The sequence below is a fragment of the Amphiura filiformis genome, chromosome 16, assembly GCF_039555335.1.
Source record: "Amphiura filiformis chromosome 16, Afil_fr2py, whole genome shotgun sequence".
NCBI classification, from domain to species: Eukaryota; Metazoa; Echinodermata; class Ophiuroidea; order Amphilepidida; family Amphiuridae; genus Amphiura; species Amphiura filiformis.
The window spans coordinates 46806343-46834297 of NC_092643.1; the positions used below are offsets into that span (position 1 = coordinate 46806343).

Below are 27955 nucleotides of genomic sequence, written 5' to 3' on the forward strand. Positions count from 1 at the left end.
AAATGCCTTTCATGATATGGATGAAATCATGCATGAAAAAATAAAGAACACATAAAATTTAGAAAAAAATTATTTTCACTTGGTGTAAAATCCTTAATCAATTTGGACAAGCGATGTCTCCAATAAAGCCAATGAAATTCTATGATGAAATTATCAGGAGTTTTCCTGCAAAGTGCACCCTATTGATGTGACTGGGTTATTCCAGTTGAAATCCATACACCCTATGGAAGGCATGACATTAAACTTCCACACAGGGAGGGTGAATTTCAAATGGGGTTACCTGAATGGGTGACTCCATTTGAATTCTACACTTCCTGTGTGGGAGTTTAAGGCATGTCTTCCATATGGAATTTTATTGGAATATTACAATGTCAAATGAATTTACAAAATTTTCTTGTGTGTTTGCACACTCTATGTACTTCATGACTTTGTATAAAAATTGTGAATAAATGTTTTAAATGTGTAGATGAACCAAGTTCCATCATAATAAAGGAATAAAATCTTCAGTAAAATACCAAAGTGTTTATATTTTGTTTTCTTCAATGCAGGATAAAGGCAGCAATCCCAAAATCTGTTTAGAATGAAAATGATAGCCTCATCCCCCATCTTGGTATACCACTATTATGGTTCTATGGGCCATTGTAAAATGCTTTTTTTTGGTCAAAACTGCTAGTATGAGAATCCGATTAATTTGTACAGGCATCGAATCTGACCCAGCCCCAGAATACACTGGAATCATACCACCTGAGCACCCCCTTCCTGCCCTAGTGGTACATATACTCAGCTCGTAACGGCGGGACTTGTTAGGCTTTTACCACTACACTACGCCGAAAAGTAGACCCACATGAAAATTTATATAGTTGACCTATCTGAGCTATATTGCGCATGTTAAATAAAGTAGACAAAATATAGGACTTCAATTCTGGCGAGTTGTCACCAGGCAAAAAAGTATTGATATTAATCTGCCGATTACGAGCTGATCAAACTAAATTTACTCCTTGTTATTCTGAAGGACCATTATTCCGAAGGGTCATCATTCCAAAGGTTCATTATTCCGAAGGATCATTACTCCAAAGGTTCATTACTCCGAAGGGTTGTTACTCCGGATTTGCAACAAGGGTTGTTATTCCTAAGGGTCAATACTCCTGAATTTAGAACAAGGCTTGATTCTTTGAAAACAACCCTTCAGAGTACCTAGCTTTTGGAGCATTGACCCTTCGGAATAACAAACCTTGTTATAAACTTCGAGTAATGACCCTTCGGAGTAACAACCTTTCGGAGTAACAACCTTTCAGAGTAACAACCTTTAGGAGTAATGAACCTTCGGAGTAATGATCCTTCAGAACAAAAAACCTTTGGAATATAACAATCCGTTCCTGTGGTACATGTACAAGAATCAACCATAAACAAGCGAGAAGGTGGAATGTCCCTAATATTGACTTTTGGTAATAAATACAGGAGGTATATCATGTGACAAGATCTGCTCCGTGGAGGCCAAAGGAGGCATTTCTTAAAATTCAGTTACTCTAATTATCACCTTAAACAAATATTAGGCTATCATTTAATGAAAAGCCCAAAGGTCTAGCATACATGGTTGTAAAGTTCTGAAATTTTGTGATTTGTATTTTCTTATGTATTTTGTTGTTTTTCTACTCCATATATTTGCCTGACCTCAATTTCAACTTTGCCACCTTTGACCCCATGGACCAGCTCGTATCACATATGTAATCAACACACCTAATGAACCTTCTCAATATAGGTGATACATGTATATTAATGTTTTGCTTTGAAGAATCAACTTGCAACTTCGTACCCAGAAGTTCAATGATATTAGGTTTGTACCATATACTTGAATTTGAAGTGTGACTGGATAATGATCACAATTGAAAGTTGTCATACCACATATTCCTGTTAATTGAGTCCCAAATAAAACACGCCAATTGACATATTTCCATCTAGATATACATAATTTATTGTATACTTCTTCAAGTGCAACACAAGTATCAAGAAACAGCAAATAAGAAACACAAGCTCTAAGTTTAATAATATATGTGACCGTCCAGGTTGAAACGCTCGTAAAGTCGGCCCCTGGTCAAATTTTGTTTCTTCCGTGTTTAGAAAATATATATCATAAGCTTTACATATATATCATTTGACTTCAAACGATATCCAGAAGCGGAGTTATAACTTGTTAAACTTTGCTCCTTCAGTAAAAGGGTACATAATTTTGGCACTACATTATTTCTCTTTTTCCACATTGCTGGTAATAAGTATCAAATGGTCATAATTGGCAGTCACTTCAAATCATCCTCAACTCAACAAGGTTCAGGAATGTCCTCTCATTGTTAATTGCTGGTTAACCCATCACTTGAACAGGATTTAGCCGAAGCAAACAAAGACTTAAGCTTTTTACTAATTCTATACATTAGTATAAGCTTATTATCCTCTTCAACAATAGGATTAAAGATTAGTGTTTGACTGGACTAAAATGAGAAACGTGTAGGACAAATATTAGGGACATATGAATACAACCTCTATGTACATTTTGCACTGTAACTCAAATTACAATTTGCCGACTTTACGAGCGGTTTGAGATGGACGGTCACATATAACAGATCTTCAATACAGACAGCAAGAGAATTAAGGTACCATTTTATGTACACCCTTTAGTTCTGTTTTAAGGCCTCATTTGTTGAAATCTGTTGAGACTAAAAGAAACAGTGACAGAAAACACAAGGAAGGAACAAAATCAAAAGTTTCACTTTGATGTTTTAATCAATGGAAAGCAAGGCACTATTCTTGTTGGAGAATGCTTTGTGTACAAATCAATAGGGTATCCAATGGAGCAATCTGCAACTTTTCCATTTGCATCTGAGCCGCTTCTGCATCTTCATCTCTGTTTGGATCACTGTCTTTATTTCTTGACTGATTTCAAAGAATGAGGTCTTATGAAGCAGGTGTTTCTATTTTATGACATATTTGTGTTTTTTTAGCATACAGGGGTGGAAATAACTGGTGCCTTAATTACTTTGCTGTCTGTATATGAAAATTTGGTTGTAGATGGTAAGCACACTAAAATTTGTGTTATTTTCTGTGCAAGACTTTTGTCAGTTGTAGCATAGATCAATGCAAGCTTATAAAGGGATGCAAGATTTATGCCGGGGGGGGGGGGGTCTTTTTTTCTTCAGGAAGGGTGTAACAGGAAAATGGATGGCACATCATATCTACGAGCAAACAAAAATGGTCCCCAGAATGATGATTGAGTCGTTCCTGAGGTACAGTTTTCTATTTGGCAAGATACATATACATTTTGTACCATAGATGTCATTTAACTTGAAGTGCAACTTGTAATTTACAATTGTATATATATAATTTTTGTATATAATACAATACTAACAAAAACAATTTAATTACAATAGTAACTTGCAACAATAGTTACTTTATAGTAACTTGCTTATAATTAAATTAATGTTTAATTTAATTTGTATAAATAATAAATAAACTGCTCCTCATTGAGCCAAACTTCTCAAATGGTTGTTCTTTATGATTTAAGTTATTCTTGAAAAGAAAACTTTTTTCAATAATTCATAGTTGACAAATGATTTCAAAATTATTCGGAAAAATCTTTCATTGAGCCAAAAATCAAACATAGTTGCTCTTTCTAGGCTAATCAAAGTTGGTGCACATTGATTTGGGTCATTTGCACAACTAGAAATCACACTCAGTCATTATATTAACCTCTAACTTGTCAATCTGGGAACACCCTGCATAATTATTAAGGAAATGTACTTCCAAATATTTTTAAATAAAAAGATTTTGTTCATTACTGTATTTTATGTTTCAACATTAACAAGTTTTTAGATATTTGCTCAAACTATTAAATGAGCTATCTCAAGAACCAATGAACCAATATTAGGCTGTGCTCATTTTAATGCATTTTTCATGCCGATTCCAACCATGGTCATGAAAAGGTACAATTCTGACATTTTTGGATTTTTAAAGGAAATTTGAAACTTGTCGTCTGCAATCAACACCTGTGTGAAGAGGTTAAGATATCTTTTCAATTATTCAACTTGTGTTTGTGGTTGCATTATTTGCATGACATTGTTTTCATCAGGCAATATAGTGGCTACAAACTGTTCCACAATCTCTCCCTGAGTTTCAATCCCTTGCTGATTGTCAATCGCTTCATTATCAATCTCTCCCTGAGTTTCAATCCCTTGTTGAATGTCAACCCCTTCCCCTGCTTGGCTCCCATCTTCCACTGCCCCTTCATTTGTCGCCACACCCGCTTCCATCTGCTCAACAATTCGCATTGTATCCGCATCTGGTAGACTCTCCTGTGCAGTTGCTACATCAACAATTCGCATTGTATCTGCATCTGGTAGACTCTCCTGTGCAGTTGCTACATCAACAATTCGCATTGTGTCCGCATCTGGTAGACTCTCCTGTGCAGTTGCTACATGAGCTAAAAATGGAAGCGTATTTTCAGCAGCACCACCGTCTTTGCTGATTGCTATCGGGAATGTATACTGATAATTTGACGGCATAGCACGAGAAACTTGACCTGACGCAACCATATTAGCCGCCTTCATGATGATGTCGCTCGCGGACATACCTGGGGTGATCTTCTCGACTATAGCGCCTTCTGGAATGAGTGCTGTGCCTTGTCCATTAGTAGCGATCTGGGTGATTTCAATGATAGTGCCATCTTCAAAATGCGATGCCACCTCGCTGGCAGAAAGTTGAGTTTCAATGAGAGTGTTCTCGTGTGTTTGAGTGCTCGGAGTGGGTTGTGTGTTTGCTGCTGCTGCGGCAGATGCAGCCATCGATGTGATGATGCTACTGATGGATTGCTGGATATTTTGATCATCACTGCCAGATACAGATATCATCACCTCCTGTTCCTCTAAATTAGAACCATCAACAGTTTGTTTCTGATGATCATATTCAAAACAAATATCCTGTTGTACCAACCCTTCCACCTGCGGTTCTCCGGGTCTGAAACTCACCATCTGAGCTGCTTCTGCATCTTCATCTCTGACCTGTTGCTGCTCTTCAACCCCAGGAACCATCACAATTGTCCCTCCTTCTCCTATTCTTCCAATCGATATCGGAAGTACCGACATATTAATCCCTGTATTGTCAACTTCCGGACCAGCAGCTTGTTCTTCGTCGGACGTCACCTCAAATCCATCTATGGTAATTGGGAGAAGTTTATCGAAGCGCTTGGCGCTGCTTTCGTATCTGATACCTTTCCGTGTAGCTCGCTTTGGTTTACCGGGTACCAGGATGCCTTCATGGAGTTTATGCATCTGCATGTGCTTCCACATGTTACCGTTATAACATGTTGACCAGTCACACACAGAACACTGGAGGGGTTTGATTTTGGCATGTTTGGCCATGATGTGCTCCTTGACTATCAATGTAGTAGCACCTGTAATACACAATTATGAAAAAAATTGGTTTAATTCATTTGGTTTTTTACTTGAATCTAAAATGAAAGGGGTTTCATATGTAATTTGATCACAGTCTACACTGCATGACATGCCAACTTGCAACTTGCTCATTTTTCATAGACAATATAATAATATCCTGACCTAAATGAGGATTGAGGATTAAACATTAATCAGGACCTAAATTGTTTGTTTTAAAGCTTGAATGTATTACTTTTTAAATGTATATATGCAAGTTTACCACTTTTCCAAAAATGGTAAAGATTTGTTCCAAGTCTACAGCACACTGTTTATTGATAAAAAAAACAAACTTTTTAGACTGCAACAAGTCTGTCCTAAACATTGTTAATTTTATTAGATGAACTAGTGAACTAGTTTGCTACAAGTTTTATCTCAGACTTTTAACACCCCCAACAACAAAATTGCTAGTAATTGGATTCACCTTGACGTGGGTGGTGGTGTGTGTGTGTGTGTGGGGGTAATAGTGCTTTGAACTGGCCAATATGCCATGTCAGGGACTGTGTACTGTATTTATGGAAAATTATTTTAGATACATGCTTCTCAAAAGTCAAAGTATCATTTTGATTTATAACAACTGTTTATCTTGCCTCAACCCATTGTTTACCTTTAATTGACAAGGTAATTGGGACAGGGTGCATTGTGGGTGATTTGGCATGTTTGACTAAGCAGCAAAAAGCTGGAATTTTGAGTTCCTCTACATGTATCCCCTTTGTACACTTTTTATCTGGAATGGCCCAATTTCCTACCCTAACCAAGTATTGATATTATTTTTACCCCATTAGAAGCAAGTAAAATAGTCATTTTCTTGACCCTAAAACCCTTCATAACAACTGGGCAAACACAAATTCAAAAGTTCACAACTTTTACCCTTTATTCCATGCTATATTTGTCTCAAAGGACCCCAAACACTGTGCGTTATTTAAGGTATACCCTTTTTCTGAAATGTCCTTGTTTTAGATACCCTATTCACAATATTGTATGTACAGTGCCTGATCATGGACACCCTCTTTACATGAATCTTGTGTCACACATGACACCCCCTGCAATGACCAGTACCCCCCCCTGCAATGACCAGTACCAGGCCTCCAAAAACCACGGGAACGCGGGAACGGCGTTCCCAGAAAGGTCACAGAGGTCACAGAAAAAAAATAAAAAAAAAAAAAAAAAAAAAAAATTTTTTTTTTTTTTTTTTTTTTTTTTAAATTTTTTTCCCAAAGTTTTCGGCGACCTTGGAGAACCACTGGACCTATTATGAAATCAGGATCATTCACAGTTAATTAAAAAAAAAATAAGAAAAAAATTACGAAAAAATTACAGTTTGTTATATATGCAAACCATTAACTAATGTTTATTTCTTCAATCTTCATCTATCACATATTATAGATGCATTGGGTTTCCATGCATTTATGTGATAGATGAAGAGGTTTACAAGTTAATGGTTTGCATATTAGGATAACAAACTGTAATTTTTTTTCATTTTTTCCATTTTTTTTTTTCAAATTATCTGTGAATAATCCTAACCCTTCAGAATAGGTCCAGTGGTTCTTCAAAGTTGCGAAATACTTCTAAAAAAATGTTAAAAAATAAATAAAAAATTGTTTTGAGTTTTGACAGTAATACTTTGAAATTTTAAGTTGTATTTATTTGTGAAAAAGGATGTAAATTTTTATAGAAAACTGTTCCAAAATAAGGCTCCGATTGCACGAGAGAGCATCTAAACCCTGAGAGCTTCCAGGGCCCTTAAGCGGGCCCTGGACCCCGGCTCGTTAGGATTTCAAGGCCGGCGCTCGTGATGTCGATCACTGGCGCACATAGGCCTATTTCAGTTATTTCACAGAAAATTTTCAGCACTTGTCTTAAATGTTCCCAGACAGCAGAAAATTTTCTGGAGGCCTGACCAGTACCCCCCCAAAAAAAAAACCTTAAACAAGCAACTTCTTTATGGCATATTAACAAATGAAAAGTATTCCACATTTTCTTTTCTTTTGGTATTGATACAATTGATTTTCTTACCTCTGAATTCACACTCAGAACATTTATGCGGTGCCATTCCTTTATGAGTGCGCACATGGAGGATGAGATTGTTTTTAGTTTTACTGGCATAAGGACACAAGTTGCATTTGAAAGGTCGATCTTCTTCATGGATCCTCATATGGTATCTGTATGTGCATAAAAGAAAAGATAGGAGAAACATTTGTGATGCTCGGAAAAAAACGATTTTGAGATATAGCCAAACAAAGGATATATTTCCTTTTGTTTCCTATTGTTTTGGAAACTCTTTAATTGCTCATATCTTTGGAACAGGTTGTTTAATTTCAATAGGGTTTTCTGAAAAATGCAGCTTTGTAAATGCCTCTATCTTGTAAAAACATGGAAAAATGTAGCCTCCTGGTTCACCCAGATACTGCACTATTGACCTGTGATACAGTTGGTATGACGTCACAAGAGAGTCATCAACATATTCTTCTGATTGCTGTGTCATAGGTCCTTGAAAGGTTGTGGAGTAGTCCCCCTCCTACAACGCAGCAATCGGAAACACACCTCCATGACTCACTTGTGTCATACCAACTGTGTCACAGGTCAATAGTTCAGTACCTGATCAGTCAGCCTGATGATTGGATTAGACCTGATACTGTAGCTATACTGTATTATGTCTATCTACCTGGATGATTGTGAATATTCACAAATACTTTGATTCTGTACTTACTTGAGACTTGTCTCTTTCTTGCCTACATAGTGGCAATGTGTGCAAGGGAATGTTGGATACTCTGCTTTACTTGTGGTAGACCTGCTGTGTCCCGTCATCGTCAAGTCATGTTTATGCCTCATATGATCCTTTAAAACGGCTCTGTTAGCACACTTAAACCCACACAAGGAACACAGTATGTTCTTCTCTGCATCGGAGGCGTGCACTCTTAACTGATGGATCTTCAGATTGTACGGAGTCGACATCATCTTGCCGCAATCCGAGCACTGGAATCGTTTGAACCCTTCGTGACAGAACATGTGTTTCTTGACATCATGCCGTCTGCTTGAAGAAAATTCGCACAGGACGCATCGAAAAGGCATGACCACACGTCTGTGCTCTTTCTTCATGTGTTCACGAATTTCTCCCTCATGGAAATACTCTTTGCACTCCGAGCACGCGATTCTATTCAGTTCATCAACGACATGCAGACTTATATGTTCATCAAGTTCATCCGTTGTGTCGTACACGGCGGCACATTTGCCACACGTTGGCATCCATTTGACACTGACTCTCTTTTCTTTGGGAGGTTTCTCTTCTGTATCCTCTGTAACCACTTTATTAGCTTTGGGCCTCCCCGGGCCCTTTACTTTCACAGATTTGGGTCGCCCTACTGGACGTTTTTTAGGTTTGCCATCCTCATCCAGTTGAGATAACGCAAAACTTGCCAAGACGGACTGTCCAACTTCAGGCACTACATGGTTGCTACGTACATGCTTCTTCAATGCTGAATCCGTCTTGAACAACTTTGAACATTTGGGCAAGTTACATTTCCAATGTCTGAGTATATCCTTCTGTGTTTTATGGGTGTCGCCTATATGTTTACGCATTTGTTTCCAAAAACTGTATCTTTCGTCACAGTATATGCACTCAAAACCCTGGTAGTCCCGCATGTGACAGCTTTCATGTATTGATTCTTCTCTCTTATATACGGACACATTGCAGTTGGGTTTAGAGCACTTAACTAAATCTAGATTCTGTTCTGCGTTCCATTTGGCTTCCCACTCTGCCAAACCTTTCTCAACTTTGTCACCAAATTCATTAACAGTGATGGGAACCAACTGCTTAAGGAGAAGTTTCACCCAGTCTTCTTCACTCCGATCAGTAGTTTCCTTCGATACATCACTATCTTCTTTTGTTACATACATGTCCACCAAGTCTTCTTCACTCCCATAGATATCCCCAGTTTCTTTTGGTGCATCATTATCTCCTGTGGGTGCATCACTATCTCCTTTTGTTGTATCAACCTGTAAATCAATTATAATAATAAAAGCAAGCAATTATTGCACAAGTTAGGTGTGGGCAAATAGAAACTAGCAGATTTTGGCCCATCAATGTGGCTGCATGATGATTAGTGGGTGTACAACCCCTGTTACTTTCCTATTACAAACAGAGAGGTAGAAAAAAAGACCTGTCAAAACTGTTCTGGTTGTCCAAACACTCAAGTATCATCAGAAGGATAGCCCACAATAGCGTGATTCACCTAACATGAATTAAAAATGTGCCTCTCATCAAGATTTCAAATACAAACAGTTCATGTCAGTAAATGAATATTTTGTCCTGGGACTGATTATTCTGACTAGCTGACGATATGATTCCAATCAACAATGAGGGGGGCATGGCACTAAAATGTACCAAGTATTTTTCCAGGTATTTCATTTTTGGCAACCATACTACTTTCGACTGGATTGAAGAACTCAGCACTTTTTTCACAAAATCATGTTGTTATTTTCCTTTACAGACAAGTACCCGTCATACATGAAGAGATCTATACCAAATTGGTTTACCTAACTGATGAGAATAATAGTTCATTTTGAACTACACTGATTTGATTTCAACATAAAACAACACCAACCACAGGCAACCAACCTTGTCATTATTATCATCTACTACTGATGATTCTACACCACACTCCTCCTGTTCCTCTTCATCTTCAGGATTATACTCCATATCATCATCATTTGTCTCCACTGGTTCCTCTTCTTCATTTGCTGGTATCCCACCATCTTCCTCTTCATCCTGCTGGTCTCCTCCTCTTCCTTCTTCCTGTTTCTCATCTTGGTTTTCATCTTCCTGGCTGCCACTTTGATTATCTTCTACTTCAACCTTAATAACAACTTTCGGTATGTGTGTTTTCTTTGGTGATGGGGAAGCTGTGCTCTTTTCTTTTGCTTTCTTTGTCCCAATGATTTCGATTTCGGATTCTTCCATCCATTTTGGTGCTCTTCGTTTTCTTTGAGGTCTTCCACTAGGTGAGGGAGTCCGAGTTTCATCTGGGATGCTCTGTTTACTTTGAGCTAAAAGAAGGGGAAAAAAACACAATCAGGGAAAAAGACATTAGGAGATTATAATTTACAGAATAAGCAAGGAATTATGGAATGTTTTTATTATCCCCATCATCTCACAGAGGATAGGCAGGTCCTTGATGTGCGCATTATGTAGTGCGAGGTAGGAGTTCACTTAGCACGTAATACATACAAGATTGCAAAACATGCAGCACATTGGAATGTTCCATGCCTGCACCCTCTAAGCGTACTTGAATTCAGCTGACACCAGTACAGCATCGGACCTGGTGACATCACTCATACAAGCATACACGGTGCGCTCAATTTATCAATGCTAACGTGCAAACTCTGTACACTTGTGCTATTTTTGTGTTCATTAACGCACCCTGCACTTGTCGTCGACTCCCTTGGGCATTGGGCAATATGCCTATCTTTCACGTTATGCAGTACACTATATCGTAGTACTACTGCATATGTTGGACCTGCCTATTCTCTATTACACAATAAAGCATAGAAAAAAACAAAAATTCCTATTATTTATTCTCATTCTGGACTTCTTCCTATATATGAGCGAATATGTCAAATTGCCAAAACTGAACTTTGACCTTTCTCATATTCATGCGCCAACATAATTCCATTTATTTTTCAACTGATACTTGTTTGGGAGCATCCAAATAAACTAAACATGAAGTAATTTTGTTGGGATCTTGTTGGCACATAAATCTACAAAGACTCAAAAAGTGCATTTTGCGCCATGCAGCAGCCTTTTAAAAACTCAAATTTAACTTTGACCTTTTGAATTTTTCAAGTGATAATTGTTTGGGAGCATCCAAATAAACTAAACATGAAGTAATTTTGTTGAAATATTGCGGTAAATGTTGGTGCATAGATCTGCAAGGACTTTAAAAAGTATATTTTGCTCCATTGGACAGCCTTTTTAAAACTCAAATTGAACTGTGCTTTCTCAAATTCATGCACCAACATGATCCCAATTATTTTTCAAGTGATAATTGTTTGGGAGCATCCAAATAAACTAAACATGAAGTACGGTAACTTTGTTGGGATCTTGTATTTTAGAAGTTGACCTTGAACCTCAGTGTGTTACCTTGAACACCACCATTACATGCACCCCCATAGTGCAGCTATGGCCCAAGTTTGTGCTATGCAATTTGATTTTGACCTAGAATAATTATGATATATTTCATTACATTTTAAACTGCACCCAACTACAATTATCTGTCATTTGAAAGATAGAGAAAACAGAAAAAGGGATCACTGCTACTCTACTTCTGCATATACGGACCAGAGGATGATTTAAGTACTTCCCATCATGCACTGTGAAAGTGTTATCACCAGAGTTTCAACTGCCACTTTACTAATCAAATTCCATTGAAGCATATGCAAAAGATGCTGTTTTAAATTTGCGTGTGTGTCATTATTACTTGGTTGATTTTAGAACAAAAGTGACATGTGTATTTATAAAGGATAATTCACACCATCTGTAGATTGACCAGCATATTGACAGTGTTTTTATTGTTTAACTGTCCAAATTCAAATTTAACCATGCAATTCTATGCAGTAGCAGACTGTGAGCAGTGGTGTCACGTTTATGCACACTGCTACATGTATGCTAAGTGCCATTGCTAGACTGTGCATAAGTTAACCCAGTGGGTGTTGGGTAATACTTAAAAAAATCATCCTCTGTACATGGACTATACAATGAAGTTTACATTAGTGAATCCATGGACTTATGTACCTTTTCTTGTCTGTTTGACTATTTTCTCCTTTGCTATACTGACATCTTTTAGCTGTGAACTTGCCCTTGTAACCTTAGTTGGTGTTCTAGCCCCACTGTCTGCAGAAATAAAAATGCATCAAAACCAACAACTATAAAACACACTTTATGTAAGAACAAGATCAAACTATTAAGAACAAAATCAAAGGTCTAACAGATTTTGAGATATTGATCAAAATGTGGATCACAAAACAAAAGCATGTTGATATTAAATGGCTTTTTACCACAATGCAAGAACCACAAGACATTCTAAAGCGGCAACATGTTGTTGACATGGAATATCAATTGTTTTAAAGGAGTATTTCGTGATCCTAGTATCATCTTTTTTATGACATCTTTCAGTAGATATCCACGAAAAAGCTTGTTCCCAAAATTTCAGTTGATTCCGATTTTGTGTTTGCGAGTTAATTATACATGATTAAGTTATGATGTTGCACCCAAGTGTTGCATTAACTGTTAGTGGACACTGTTAAATAGTATAGATTAAACATCTTGAATATATTTCATTGTTGAACTTTATTTCCATAGGCAATTATTTTATTTAGTCTTAAGGGTAACTTACATTTTCTAGAAAAATGTGTTTAGAAAAGTTTACCTTTGCTGTTCTTAGCTTTCACAGGACTTTCAATGACTTCAATAGATGCATGTGTATAGATGAAATGGTTGGCTATGTCATCCTTGGAATTGCCTGCATATTCACACATCTTGCACTGGAACAAAGTTTCAATTTCCCCACTGGTTTCCTCTGCCATCTTGTTTTGTGCTACTTGTTAATGTTGACTGGAACGGTGGAACCAAAAGTGACGAGATATTTTGCTTTTGATTTCTTGTGTCACCTTCTACAGTTAAGAACATAGAAGCAAGAATTGATTTTGGTATATTTGCATGGCATTAAAATAAATTTATGTATATTATAGGGACAAGGAATCCAGTTACTACACTGGAATTTCAGTGACTCAAGACAAGCAGTATGTTATTTATGATAAGAAAAGAGGATGTACCTCATTTCTTAAAACATATGCCTAGTAACTGGATTCCTTGCCCCTAAATATACATAACTTTTGTTACAATACCAGTGTGTAGTTATTGAGAAAAATGCAAAATTAGTCCCAAAATTTATCAGGGGGTTTAGTAGTAAAGTATTATTCAGATTTCCTTTTACAAATTATCCATCGCGTATATGTGCGTGACGTCAAGCGCGTGCATTGGACCATGTGCAAAATAATACGCGCTGTATGGCTAGCAGTACGCTTAATTTGTAGGAAATCTGAATACTTTACCACCTTAAATTCATCAACCCCAACTGACAAGAGTATTTCCCCAAAACTGTAAGTGAAAGACTGGAATCACCTACCCCAGTCAATCAATCATTCAAATACAAAGACCCAACCAGCTTCAAAGCAGCTGTGCAAGAATACCTAAAGCAGTACTAAAGGAAATTCATGCACACACCAATCCCTGCTCGTCCATGTCGTCTGTTCCACCTAGCTGGAGCATATGATTGTCATGATTGTGCAGTATCCAGTCTGAGAGTCTGACATTCATTTGTCATCCACCCTGTTTATAATATGTTTTGACCATGTAATGTTCGATTGCATAATCTGCAAATGTAAATGTTGATGAGCAATGCAATGCAATGTTCAGTGTTCACACATGGTCACCATTCTGGGACCCCGGTACAAACATTGGTTTTCCTAGTCAAAAACGACTGTCTGAGAAAGTCTATTTTGAAAGATTAGTCTACAAAGCACAGCGTTATCAAATTCGGGTGTACGGTTTTCAGTAATATATGGCCTGTTTCGTAATTATAAAGCTATTACGAGCACCTTTTTCAATTCTGGATTTTTCTCAGATACGTAAGATACATGAAATATACAAACCGATATGCAGAAATTGTTAAAAAGTGACCATTTTCTGCTTGAAACGTAGGCTCAAAATCCAGTCCCTGAATCCGACGCCATTTTTTTAAGGAAGGATTGGTCCCAGCAGAGGGCGCTATTTTATTTAACAGACGAGGCTCAGGCGGTGAACAGCATGATCCATGATGATCCACACAGAGAAGGCAAAACAGCTCACATCGTACTGTCACGTTATTTGCGACGCCGAGCGGGGAGAGGGAGAGCCCGGGGGGAGAGCGGAAAGGTATTCTCGCATGCCGCGGAATGAACAGTGCCAATAGATGAAAAAAAATATGGTTAGCAAAATTATTTCAAAAATCTCCAAAACGGGTCGGTCGGGCCAGAACAGAGTCGGGTTATGCTGGTTTCATACTACCCTGCCGCTTGCCGCTGAGCGGCGTGGCGCACGCGCATTGCAGACAAACGGACACAATTAAGGCTTGTCATTGGTTGAAACGCCCTGCCGCTTGCCGCTGCGACAAGCGGCAGGAAAGTCTGACGGGGGCATTAGGCTCAGTATTGTATTCAGTGTTCTTCTGTTTATCTTGCCGGAGACTCGCTGTTCGGGTATCTCCGTGTCCTAGATTTTACACTGCTAGTTTGCTTTACTTTATAGGCCTATGTATTTTGTTATTGCTAGGGCCATGATACGGTACTATAGCTACACACAAATCGCATTTTATTCAATTAACTTTTATTTTGGAGCCAAGACATAGGCTAAGAGTGTGATCATGGGTAATTTCAATTTCCTGGCACGTAAGATATAAACAGAGATGTGAAAATGGAGGAAGAAGTTTTGAACGACCTGCAACGATCGCTGCTCTATAGTTTGTATTTCACAAGCTCAAAAATTTGTCTGGGTTAAGAACCTTCTAGCGGGCCTTCTAGATTCCAACTATTTTGGAAAACTCTTGAGATTGTTTTATCAAATTTTCATCCTGATCATCCTGTGCATGCCCCGGTGCATGCAGTCTTATCTGAAGCCCAGGATTTGTTTTGAATACCCTTTCCAAAATGTGATAACAATAAAAGAAATTAAGGATAGGGGCCTAATTTAAATTGGTTTGACTTCCATCTTCAAGACCTTATTGGTGAAATAAGAAAGTTCGGTTAAAATCTAAAAAGTTTTTCTTTTACCCAGTTTGGGTAGAAAAGGTCTTTCAGAGGCTATAATTTCGTCAAAACTTTTGAAGATATATGCGTTCCAATTGGCTTCCCTTCCCTTCCCATCACTAGGGAACGGAACGGAACGGAAAAGAAGAGGAGGGGATGGGATGGAAGAGAAGAGAATAGAAGATAAGGGGAGGGAAGGGAAGGGAAGAGAAGAAAAAATAAAAGACAAGAAAGACGGGAACGAAAACTACTTCTCATTTGAATTGACCGCCGCGCCGTAAGGCTGCGCATGCGTATAATATGCATGACGACGTAGGCGTTGACATCACGCTGGCGCGTACGCGTAAAACGCGGGTAACTTTTTCAGTTGTGATGTGCACAGCATGCAAACAAACGCATGTTGCTTTAACAATGGCACGCACCATGCACCATCAGTTAGGCCTATAAAAACAGAAAAACAGCTCAAAGGTGATTAAAATTGAAAGTGTTTTTGCCACTTTTCACTACCCGAGTTTAAATGCCGTGTGAACCACCACCAATGGCAGATCAGAAACCTAGAGAAGGCGAAAAAAGTGGTCGAAGCAGTAGTGCTGCAACATCTAAGGACAAATCTTTGTCTGTTCTGGAACAACACGGCTTAAATGTTGGACATACTTTGGGACAAGGATCTTATGCCACTGTCAAAAGTGCGTTTTCTACCAAACACAAATGTAAAGTAGCTATTAAAATTGTCTCAAAAAAGAAAGCACCGGAAGACTATCTTCACAAATTCTTGCCACGAGAAATTAACGTGGTGAAAGTTCTACGACATCCTAACTTAGTGTGCTTCTTGCAGTCGATAGAGACAACCAGCAGAGTATACCTCGTCATGGAAATAGCCGATAACGGAGACTTACTAGACTATATCAAGAGCAATGGATCTGTCTCGGAAAGTCAAGCTGGAGTCTGGTGGCATCAGTTTGTCGATGGTATGGAATATTGTCATTCTTTAGGAGTTGTACATCGTGATTTAAAATGTGAGAATCTACTGTTAAACAAAAATAACGTTTTAAAATCACTGATTTTGGTTTTGCTCGAGGCAACATGAAGCATCCGGAACCAGGACGGGTTGTTCTTAGTGAAACTTATTGTGGAAGTTATGCGTATGCTCCTCCTGAGATTTTAAGAGGAACTCCCTATGATCCCATGCTTGGTGATATATGGAGCATGGGAATTGTATTATACACAATGGTCACTGGAAGACTACCATTTGATGACACTAATCACAAAGTTCTTCTCCAGCAAGTGCAAAAACCTCCTGGTTTTCCATCAGCAAAGAAAATATCTGAAGATTGCAAGGATCTCATATGCCGAATTTTGCAACCTGCCAAGCGACGCATTAATATGTCTGAAATTAGAGAAACTGATTGGTTTGCACGAATTGCTCCAACAAAAAGAAAAACTGGAGCTACATCCCGGATGATGATGAGTAAGGACAAATTAGCTGGTGCGACAACGAGTGCCGGAGAGAAATCTGAAGGTGGCACGGCGGGCAAGGGCGCTAAGCCAGATGATAACAAGAGTGAGAAGAAACCTGAATGAGTGAACTTTTGGTCTGGAAAAAAAGACTCAATTTTTAATTAAGGGTGACGGTCGAGAGCTTCAACATAAGATTTTGGATTGATCTTGGAGCCAAGATAATGTTGATGTCATTACGACATTTTGAAACGAACGTGGTCTTTGTCTTTCTAGAATAAGTATTTTATTTAATTGCTACAGTTATCTTTCAATATAATAAAAATATGAAATTTGGAATTTTAATTTATTGTCTCAAAAATGTGGCGTTGTTTTTTTGTCCATTATGTAAGTTAATATTATTTGCTATCATCGGAGCGAAAGTCAAGTTATTTGGTTTAAACTTCTTGCATGCAACTAACCGTGTTTGGAGTAAGCCAATTAGCATGATTAGTCTTACATCTATAGGCCCTATATAAACCTAGCATTTTAAAGTTGGAGTTTTAGCGGCAGTTTTAGCAATGTCTTGCTAAAACCCGGGAATGAGGCATGATAGAAAACACAAGAAATAAAATCGTATTTCTTTCCTCAAAATACAATCTAAAGCACCTAAGTCATGTGAAGCAGGCGCGTAGCTAGTTTTTCTTTTTTTTTTTTTTTTTTGGGGGATTTCGGAAAAATAAATACTTTGGGGCAAAGTCGAAAACAATATTTACATCATTTTGACCCGGTACTATCGGTGGACATTATTTATACCAGGTTTTTTTTTATAGAGAGATTGTACATGTCATAAAGTTTTCAAGCCTCCAAAGAACATAGCGCGCAAAAAAATGTATTGTATAGGCCTACATTATTTTGGCCCATGATCATTGAGAGTGAAAAGGGCTTTATTGGAAGAATGTGCCGCGCGAGTTTTAGCGGGCGCTTTTTGGTATATTTTACACTATTTTAGCATATAATCGGGTGCATTTTGGTGGAAAACGGGCTCCTTGCCCCATTATTTCCTTTCCGATTTTCTCTTTATGACTTTTTTTTTTTATGTCAGAGGGGTACTTTTAAACTCTTTCATTTCAAGGGCACACTGCCGCCCTGGCAACGCTAATGATATGAAGTTGAGAAACTTCCCCATAAGACAAAATGTCACGTCTCTATTTTTAACAGGATTTCTTCAAATTTAAGCCTAATGTCTCTATAACGTGTCATTTGTGAAGTTGTGAAGATGGTATTGAGACGCCTTGATTTGAAATTGTAATTTTTCGTGTAGCTCTATGGTAAGACGTGCCATTTGATCTGGTGACACTTTTAGGCCTATACGTTATTCTTGGTGAAAGACATGTGTTACGAGGCCAAAATCACGCTTTACCCAAATACACATGAATGCACAACAAAAATACACTGTTAACAAAATCTAAGTCTTTAATTAAAGTTAAAAATATGATTGGTTCAAATAAAATCAACTCAAATTTATTTATTTTCCATCAAAAATGAACAACAAAATACAATAATTAAAAAAAATACAACACGATGGAGGAGGTACAGCGATAAGCAAAGCCTGTAAATGCTGCACCCCCTGTATAAATAAATTACAGAAATTAAAACAAAACAAAAACAATACGAGGATCTGTAGCCATAATTTTTAAACACAAATATAATGAATCATTCAATTTAAAGATGAAATTGTACTATAATCATGAGTATTAACACAGTGAAGCATGAATCAAATGACAAACACTGATATAAAGCATAAGAGCAATAAATGCACACACAACATTAATCACACTTTTAAATGATCACTGTTTAACCAGCAGTATACCTTTGGTTTATCCTGCGAAAATCACTGTTCAGCGAAGTCCATTGTACACTTTATATATCCTTTGCATACAAAATCCTCGCACAGAAATGGTGCTGCTTTCTCCAAACACTGAACTCCTTACGCAGTTCTCCAAACACTCAACTCCTTGCAGTCCTCCAAACACTTAACACCTTGTGCTGTTCTCCAATCACTTAACTCCTTGCCCAGTTCTCCAAACACTTAACTCCCTGCGCAGTTCTCAAAACACGTAACTCCTTGCGCAGATGACAATCTCCAAAAATGGTATCTTTCACCAATCACTCTTTCTCCAGGAAACAGGCTTCTTCTTGCTCTGCTCCGCTTTATTGACAGATACCAATGTATTTATTTGAATAGTTCGACATATCTACAATGTATCTACGATGTACCGTTCTTGACTTATTTCCAAAAAGGTCAAAGGTCAAAATATGGTGTCATCAGACATGTCATGATAAACTGTGGTTTTTTTTGTGTGGGGGTGTGTGTGTGTGGGTTTTTTTTTCTGGAGATTTGTTTGATCATATTTAAGTTGGAATTTTGGATCAATTTGAAAAGGATTTTACTCAGAAATTAGTTGAAATGAACAAAGAAAAATCTGTGATGTAATTAATTAAATTAAATTTTGTCAATTTTAAAAGGAAAATTTCTGGTCTGGTGTGTTTCTGATGACATTTTTAACTTCACCAGGAATTATTGGGTCTGTCGGTGAGGTGTGACTTGTTGGAAAAAAATCAATAAAAAAAGAGTCATTTGGTGAGACTTGAAAATTGGGATCATTTACAACAAAATTTCAGCCAAAATAATCACATCATATCAAAACACAATTTAGTTTTCTGCCATAACAAAAATATTTATTTTAGCTAGTATACATTATCCTTTACATATACATACATATTGTCAAATTTACACGGAGTATGACATACATTATCAAAGTTAATGCTTTCATATATACACACAGTTATTTTTACCCATGTATAATTATGCTAAAGACAGATATGTCATAAGACCCATTCCATGTCAACTCAACTCAGGGATGTGCACATAGCACCTCTTCAATTTTTTGAGGTTTTTCTGTGTGGTGGTAGATATTGATGAGAAAGTAAAATTCGAAAATTTGAGCTTCATACTCCATTTAGTTTTCCGTGGCTTCAATTTGAAATTTAGGGGGTCAAGCGTAAAAATGTAGAATGCAAAGACTTACGTTGATGGTCCATAAATGTATCCCAAAGGAACCATTTACAACTTTCAAAATATTTATTCTGGGGCACTTATTTTCAATTCAAATCTGGCATCAGAAAACTTGTAGGATCCTTTACTTTAAAAGGACATTGGTTATAGGGCCCTCAAATGTACAACTTGTCAATCCAGGACCAACTTTGTATGGGTCAAAATCTCAAAAGCTAAAAATAATTCTATTAGGCTCAATATTTTTTAAGAGTCAGATGTCCTACCAAAGGGCTTACTCTTAGCAAAAATGGACCTATTAAAATTATTTTTACTTTTGGAGTTTTGACCCCCAAAGTTGGTCCCGGATGGACAGTTGCATTTTGAGGGCCCTATATCTTTAAAGTAAAGGAGTTACAAGTTTTCTGATGCCAGATTTATGTTACACAAATAAGTACCCCAGGATACATACATTTCAAAGATAATGGTTCCCTTTATACATTCATCAACACTCCAACATTTGCATTCTCCATACACATTTTTACGCTGACCCCTCTAAATTTCAAATTGATGCCACGGGAAAACGAAATGGAGTATGAAGCTCAACTTTTGGGATTTTACTTTCTCATCAATAACTACCACCACACAGAAAAAGAAAAAATTGAAGAGGTGCTGCGGTGCACATCCCTGAGTTGACATGGAATGGGCCATAAATAGATCCAGCAGCCAACAGTTGTACCCTTAAGCTTTAAAACATCATTCATTTAAATTGAATTTTCCCAAGGAAAATGCAAATTCAAAAGTTACTGAGTGCTCCATTGGATGCCCTATTGATTTGTACATATTAAGTGTTCTCAAACAAGATCGAGAATTAGCAATGTGCTTTCCATTGATTCTAGAACATTAAAATGCAACTTATGATTTAGTTCTTTCTTTAGGTAGGGTAATTTTCAACAGATTTCAACAAATGAGGTCTTAAAACAGAGCCAGAGCTAAAGGGTGCAGTTAATTAATTTTGATATATTTGTCTTTGTTTAGGATATACAGGGGTGAGCATAACTGGTACCTTAATTCTTTTACTGTCTGTATTTGCTGCAAAGTAAGTGTATATTTACATATACATTTATAAGTGTAATATATAGTAAGACTTGCTGAAAAGGATGTCATCAAATTTATCTAGTAATGCCACCTACTGGGCATTTACTAAATATGTGGTATTTTAAACTTTGGGATCCCCAAATCAAATTAACCATTACAATAATACACTGAAATTCATTTCCAGGTTTTTGCAACAGCACTGCAATTTGTCGGCCCTACTAACTCCATTGTAACCACATAATATGGGCAAAGACCAATACTGTTGGAAGCTGAAGGCCAAAAAGTGAAGCAGATATCTTTCACTTAACTTCCTGTATAAGTGGATATTTACGCATACAGATATTTTTGCAATTTCCAACGCAGAAGATTTTTGTTAATCATATGTGACACGATCTGGTCCATGGGGGCCAAAGGAGGCATTTTTGACAATTGAGTTACTGTAACGGGTCCCCACTAGATGAATAAATGGGAGCGTTCACTATAACAGGAAGAATTACTGAACAGGTAGAATCATTGAAAAGGTACATTTTTATCTTACGTATGTTTTTTATCTTACAGTTTCTATTTACCATTAAAATAATTTTTTTCCAAATTTTGAGTTGCATTGCTCCTGCGGTTTTGATTTGAGAAGCAAAAACGTGTATAACAATACCCCATTGGATAGTACATACATAAAAATATCTTAGTGTTAAATTACACTGGGATAATGAGAAAAGTATGGGGGAGGGTTATGAGAAAAATATGGGGAGGAAGTTAAAAATGTTGATTACATTTTATTTATTTCCCCTATGCTCTTAAAACCATTGATGTTAATTTGACCAATTACTAGTTTTGCTACAGACAAGGAAGGAGTGGGTCAGCTATGGAAACCTGTTATGTTTGTAGGACGTCATTGATCTTTTGGGTTTCCCAAGTATTTTGATAAAAATTTATATCGCACAACAAACTAATCACTTACCATATTTTGTCAAATAAATGCCCCGGGGGCGTTACATTTCCCCAAGAGGGGGCGTTTATTCAAGGTCAATTTTAGAACGATAATTTCCGTTAAAATCATTAGGTAAACCTAAAACTCACACTAAAATGACGAACTATGAACTAGAAACACTGACTTCTGGTTCACTTCCGGGTTTCCAATCCAGATTTTCGCCAATTATTGATGCTATTATCGACCATGTGGGCACCTTGGTAAGCTTACTACACAAGATAGCATGGAAATATCGGCATTTTTGAAACATCTTGGTTGAAAAAAGTGGTGGGGGCGTTATTTGAGGGGGGCGACTATTTGACGAAATACGGTAACTCATGTCATGTCATGGGTTTTTCATAATTGTAATTTATACATGTATGTCCACTGGCTGGTTGCATACATGTTAAAACATGTTAAAAAAAATTTATTGGTTGAATATGTTTTGATAGTCCTGCATGATCTGTGATTTTTGTAAAAAGTCTTCCTAAATAGTTCTATTGGGATTTTACTTGCTCATGCTGGAGTAAAATAACAGTTGTGAGTGCTGTGATCTTATTTGATTTCATTCATCGCATTCAATAAACTGCATCTATTAAGAGCAACACGGTACCCGATTAGAGTGAACAATCATACCCTGTTTAGCCCCCATCTAAGCACTGTCGCCAATGTGTGATTAGTTGTGGTATTTTTATTTAACCCACAAAACATTTCTCAACTAATTTCCGAAGATTTCTGATCAGCTGCTGAAAAAGTCTACACCTCGGAGTGGTTCTCATTCATTTACAAACATACAATTCGGTTAGCAAATTGGCCTTTTTCAGTTGAAATCCATACACCCCCTATGGAAGACATCACCTTAATCTTCCACACAGGGAGTCTGAATTTCAAATGGGGTTACCTGAATGGGTGACTCCATTTGAAATCTACAACCCCCATGTGGGAGATTAAAGAAATGTCTTCCATAGGGGGTGTATGGACTTCAACTGAAATAGTCCAATGTAGCAATTTCTATCTTATCAGACACCGCATGTAGAGTGGATCATATCAGCATCTTAAAGGGTTGCCTCATGCACGATTTGGTAGCCTAATTGGGCAACTTTTGAAGATTTTCCTGTCCTACAGAAACCAATGGTTAAGAAAAAAAATGGGTGACTTTTCAACATTGGCTCCTGCGACTTTTTGCAGTTTCCTGTCCCATAGAAAAATTTTGGGCGACTTTTCCATTATTTGACTCGCAATTCAGGCTGAAATTTTCTGGCAACACTGGCGTCCACAACGCTGGGTCGACATTAAGTATTTACTTCCCACTGTACTTAACTTAGGTATGCCTTTTGTTTGGCTGCTACCTAGGAGAAATTGGTGCATCTTCACATATTTGTTTTGCCTGTTGAGGACACATGCAGCCACATCCAGTGGGGCATACCGACTCATGTTTGAACCACTCCATCATGTGTAATGAATGACCCCCATGACCACACACAAGACAGAAGCTAGATGAACCTGCAGGAAGATAAACACAAACAAAATATCCTATCGTAAGAATTGTAGGCAAATAAATTAGAGCTGGGGTATCCAAGTTAAAATGTCATATGCTTGTGGAGCACATGGACTAGACCAGGCCTTCTCAACTAGTTTATTTGAAGTGCTAACTGGGAAATTTTTGTGATAATGAAGTGCCAACATGTTTAGGGAGCATTTTGTGAGGGAGCGTGTGCGCGATCGAACGCATATAGCGGATGGGGTCCAGGAGGCCCGCGCACCTTATGGCCCTTGTAGTAGGGATAACCATCAAAATTTCATGTTGTCCCAATTGCTACAAAAGATTGTTTTCTGGATAGAACTCATCAACAGAAGTATTTTGGTGGTTAAATGGTCAAAATCGGTCAAAAACTTTTTGAATTATGAATTTTAAAATTTCCCATTCTGACCGGTCATTGGAGCGAAATAAAATGACATGGTCCAAAAATAGCAATTGGGAGCAAAATTGGCATAAACATATATTTACCTTTATATATTTCTTTATTTTAACATATATGCAAACATGAAACAAGCATATTGTGAAAGTATCAAAGGGTTTCTTATGAAATGGCACTTTACTAGTCAATGGCATAAAGTATTTTTTCAAACCGAGGCATTGAAATCATGCATTTAGAGAACATTTGCCAAAAATCATCCAAGATGGCTGATATGGCACAAAATCAAAATTGCACTTAGTCTAGGTGAACTTTTTGTTCACAACCAAAAATTTCAATGTTATTGGGTTTAATATGACCAATTAGTAGGTGTATGCAAACAAAATCTTAAAGTGTCATTGAAGGTCATTGACTCGTTCACAACAATATAGGTATGCACTTCACTCATCATGCTCATGTGTGACCTCTAACAAAAGGTGCTGGTTCACGTAGTATTCTTCATTCAAACCAATTCAATGCATGACCTCGGAGTCACCTGCATGACTTTCGCGGGCTATTTTGAAACAGTTATGGTTGCACATTCAGGTATTTCTTTTGAAAGTTCTAAACAAGGTATAGCCAGCAGCAAGTTGTAGATGGTATAGGCCTAAATATAAGAAAACGTTTAGGGTTGAAATCAGGTGAAAAATACATCGAATGAGCACGAAACTTCACATTTATGTTCAGAAAGGTGTCTTCTTAGCATGATTCGAAAGGAGTATGGAAATTCCAAAGGGAAGCTGGTGATTTAATTTGTAACTCGAGATCTACTTGTTCATATTTTTTTCCTTTTTACAGAGGGTATGATAGAGGTATTACTGTCAACTCTGCCAAATTACAGCTCAGTAGGCCACATTTTTCACCTGATATTATTAATCTGAATATTTTGTGCCATTCTTGAGCAGTGCTGAACTCAGCCACTGGCAATTAAACGCACTGTGGCGATGGACCAATTTTGACTCGCACTTATAGGAAAATGAAATAAGTTGTGTTGCTGTAATTGCAAGATAGTTACAAAATATAATTGGCATTCACTTTCCCAATTTTTACAGAAAAATATTGATAAATAAAAGAATGAGATCAATTTAGAAATGTCTGTGCAAGCAGTGCACAGTTGAGCTCCTTGCATGTCTATGGGAGCGTTCTAATCAAGTTGATGGTTCATTGGTCATCCCTACTTGTAGGGTTCCAGTGTGAAAGCCTCAGCCACGGGGGTCCAGGGGGCAGCGCCCCCGGAAGCTCTGAGATTTTAAGGCTATCTAAAGGCTCAGATGTGGTATTTTCACCCCTTTTTGTAAACAATTTATGAGGAAAAAACTAGTAAATTTACCGTGCGTCACTTCATGCGCCACTTCGACTAACTCCAAGCGCCACAAGTGGCGCGCGCGCCGCCAGTTGAGAAGGCCTGGACTAGACAGTGCACGACCTATTGGTTACTGTTCCAAACCCAGGCTACTTTTTGTACATTACAATGCATACCGCATGTAGTAAGGCCCTTAATATGAGTATTGTACGGAATAAAGCGTAGTATCAGATTCAGCATGTTATGACATGGACAGGGTCATCATGGAATTTCCTCGCCAGCTGATGTTGAGTCATAATTAACTTGACACAAGGTTATCATCCACCAATCTGCAAACCAGAGGTGTTGGGTCGTAACATCAGTGATTCGGAATAATTATGTTAAACAGTACACAGTGTACCCTGTTTGTGCAATTTATATGTTAGTTACAACGAGGCGTCATACCCTTATTGTGCTTAGTGTGGAGGGTATTCTGTAATTGCACTAATTGATTAATATAATTAATTCATACACTCACTGATCTCTAACTTCCTCTTGAGTGAAGGATGACCCAATAATAATAATCATAAATAAATAAGTAATAAATTTTGGATTTATATATAGTGCCTTTTTCCTGATTTTGGAGGAGTCAAAGCGCTGCAATTTTACTAACATGGTGATTGGTGAATCATCACAATCAGATCGCATAAACTAGGCCGGTTGCAGCCGAACCCGGTGCAAGCTGATCCACACTTAGATTTTAACATCCACCAATTATTTGTGCAGCTCCCCAAATTCTATTGGGTGAAGGAAGTTTTTGATAACCAAACAACTAACATGACTGATCACCAATTTTTAAAGCAGGAAGAAACTGGAGATCACAGGGAAAACCTACAAGAGTGAGTATGGATTGGGATAACCAAGTGCACATACAGTCCTTGAGCATGGCCGAGGCTTGAACCCGGGACCTCAGTGGTGCAAGGCAAGGGAACAAGTACCGAACAACCGCTGCACAAACTCGCTCTCTCATCATAGTAGTCAGTGTATGTCACCTTTATTTATCTTCCTCACCTTTAACAGCTACATGACAGATAGCACACTGGAAACTGAAACTTCTGCACCCATCACACTTGACAGTGTACACTTGCTTGGAACACTTCTGACAATACACACCAAAATCTGAAAAAACTAAACATACACACACACAATATTGTAGATGAATGCCATATGTAAGTTTGAAGAGACTAGACGAACTGGGACTTTAAGATGAGGATGGGGATGATGATAATATAAATTCAACAAATTCTTCCATTTGTGGAAATCCTCCCTACATTTTCTAACTTAGTTAAAGCGGGCAGGAAAGAACCATGACCTAGCATTTGTTTGCACTCAGAGAGTGAGACAAATAAAGCTGACACACAAGGGGATATGGTATGGGTTCTATAAAGGCGATCCCAAGGCTTGATATAAGGGCCGTAATTTTCTCCCCATGTACATGATTTTTCTTGGGAGGTGGAAAACACTCAAGATCAAGAACCTATAGATATAAATGTGATTACTGGTTTCATTGACTCATTTTCTACAGATAAATTTATTAATATTAACCCTAACTGACATAAAAAAAACAACATCAAAAACTTCAATTCACAAAGCATCCTGCAAGCGCGGGTATCCCATGAGATGCAATTGTGTCATCATGCGAACAGTCATATGGGCACACAAAGCTTGGCTGGCCAAGGTAGACCCCCATGGCAATGTATGCCTAAACAGCACCCAAGAAAAAGTTTTCTCTTCTTTTTCTTCTTTCTTTCTTTCCTTCTTTTCCTCCCCTTGCCATAATAAGCCTGAGGCGTTAGGGTTAAGATGTACACAACAGTTTGTCAAGTAAATAGCTAAAACTGGAAAAATATGGCTCATGCCATCCCAAATACCTTAATCTGTTTACCCACCTCTTTCTTCATACTTGTTATTATCCCCAGACAAAGTCAAGGAAAAATAGTAGGCCCAGTCTCGGGTCACCAAGTGGAAATATTTGGCACTATTTACCAAATAAAGAGCAATCAATATTTGTTTTTAAATAACGTATGAAAATATTCAGACAGTCACCGCCTCAAAAAGTAACTATACAATAAGCACACAATCTGATCACTGAATATTGATCCATCCACTGAGGCAGTAATGAGGATGTGATGTCGAAACAGAAAAAGTTTCCATAAAAACATGATGATGTCATCAAGGTCGTCAAGTCATTTTTTAAGGAACCTTTTGCCCTGTCGCAAAATATTAAGGGGACTCGATCTTTTGTGCGTAATTATAGAGAGCCAGGGTATTCACTCTATCATTAAAAAAATTATTTGAAGAAGTTAAAGAGCCCTAAGAATAAAAAACTGTAGTGTAATTCACGCCAGACACAATTTCTTTATATGACAAAAATTCATTTTTGTAATCGATCAAAAAACAAGCATTTTATATTTATTTTAAATTTAGCCTGAATCGGTAAATATGGTCCCAGCAAACACAAAACGTTTTCGAGATCATTCGCAAAAGGTTATAAAAGGTTGTCAGAAAACGTTTAAATGTCGGGTTATATAAAGGGTATATTAAGGGTATAAAACATTTTCATAACATTAAAAAACATTTTTTTGATAATTACTGCCCATCAAAAACAGAATGTTTTACAAAATACGTTTAAATGTCGGGTTATATAAATGGTATAAAACGTTTTAATAACATTCCAAAAACATTTTTGAAAACTTGATGCAAAACATTCTAAAGAGAATGTTATTTGGGGGTTGAAAAAATATTTTGCGAAAAATGTTTGCCCAAAATATTCGCAATAACGTTTTAAAT

At 37.5% G+C, this 27955-nt stretch overlaps 3 protein-coding genes across 3 annotated transcripts in view; 1 reads left to right on the forward strand and 2 right to left on the reverse strand.

The window, feature by feature from the left end:
* Positions 1-3895: 3895 nt before the first annotated feature.
* On the reverse strand, positions 3896-14272 carry LOC140172696 (uncharacterized). The gene is made up of 7 exons (XM_072195828.1): positions 14184-14272; positions 12899-13142; positions 12265-12363; positions 10093-10520; positions 8185-9470; positions 7491-7636; positions 3896-5437 (listed from the first exon to the last, which is right to left on the reverse strand). Exons 2-7 carry the CDS (start codon positions 13053-13055, stop codon positions 4065-4067), a joined length of 3489 nt encoding a protein of 1162 aa, XP_072051929.1. The 5' UTR covers positions 13056-13142; positions 14184-14272; the 3' UTR covers positions 3896-4064.
* A 1559-nt stretch (positions 14273-15831) lies between these two features.
* LOC140172697 (testis-specific serine/threonine-protein kinase 4-like) lies at positions 15832-16895 on the forward strand. The gene is given in 2 exon segments (XM_072195829.1): positions 15832-16362; positions 16365-16895. Coding segments are annotated over 2 exon segments (1062 nt in total).
* A 5403-nt stretch (positions 16896-22298) lies between these two features.
* LOC140172698 (GATOR2 complex protein WDR59-like) overlaps positions 22299-27955 on the reverse strand; it is a 78268-nt gene continuing 72611 nt past the window's right edge. The window contains exons 23-24 of the mRNA XM_072195830.1: positions 26177-26293; positions 22299-23371 (exon numbers count right to left, since the gene is read on the reverse strand). Coding sequence (XP_072051931.1) covers positions 23214-23371; positions 26177-26293 — 275 coding nt within the window. The 3' untranslated portion in view covers positions 22299-23213. The remainder of the gene's footprint in view (positions 23372-26176; positions 26294-27955) is intronic.

Bases quoted from the DNA above. Each gene is read 5' to 3' on its own strand.
- LOC140172696 (XM_072195828.1), bottom strand. From the start codon at position 13,055: ATGGCAGAGGAAACCAGTGGGGAAATTGAAACTTTGTTCCAGTGCAAG. The intron at 9,471-10,092 runs GTTGGTTGCCTG...ATTGATTTACAG, and splicing joins TAGATGATAATAATGACAAG to GTTGATACAACAAAAGGAGA. The intron at 7,637-8,184 runs GTAAGTACAGAA...ATGCACATACAG, and splicing joins AAGAAAGAGACAAGTCTCAA to ATACCATATGAGGATCCATG.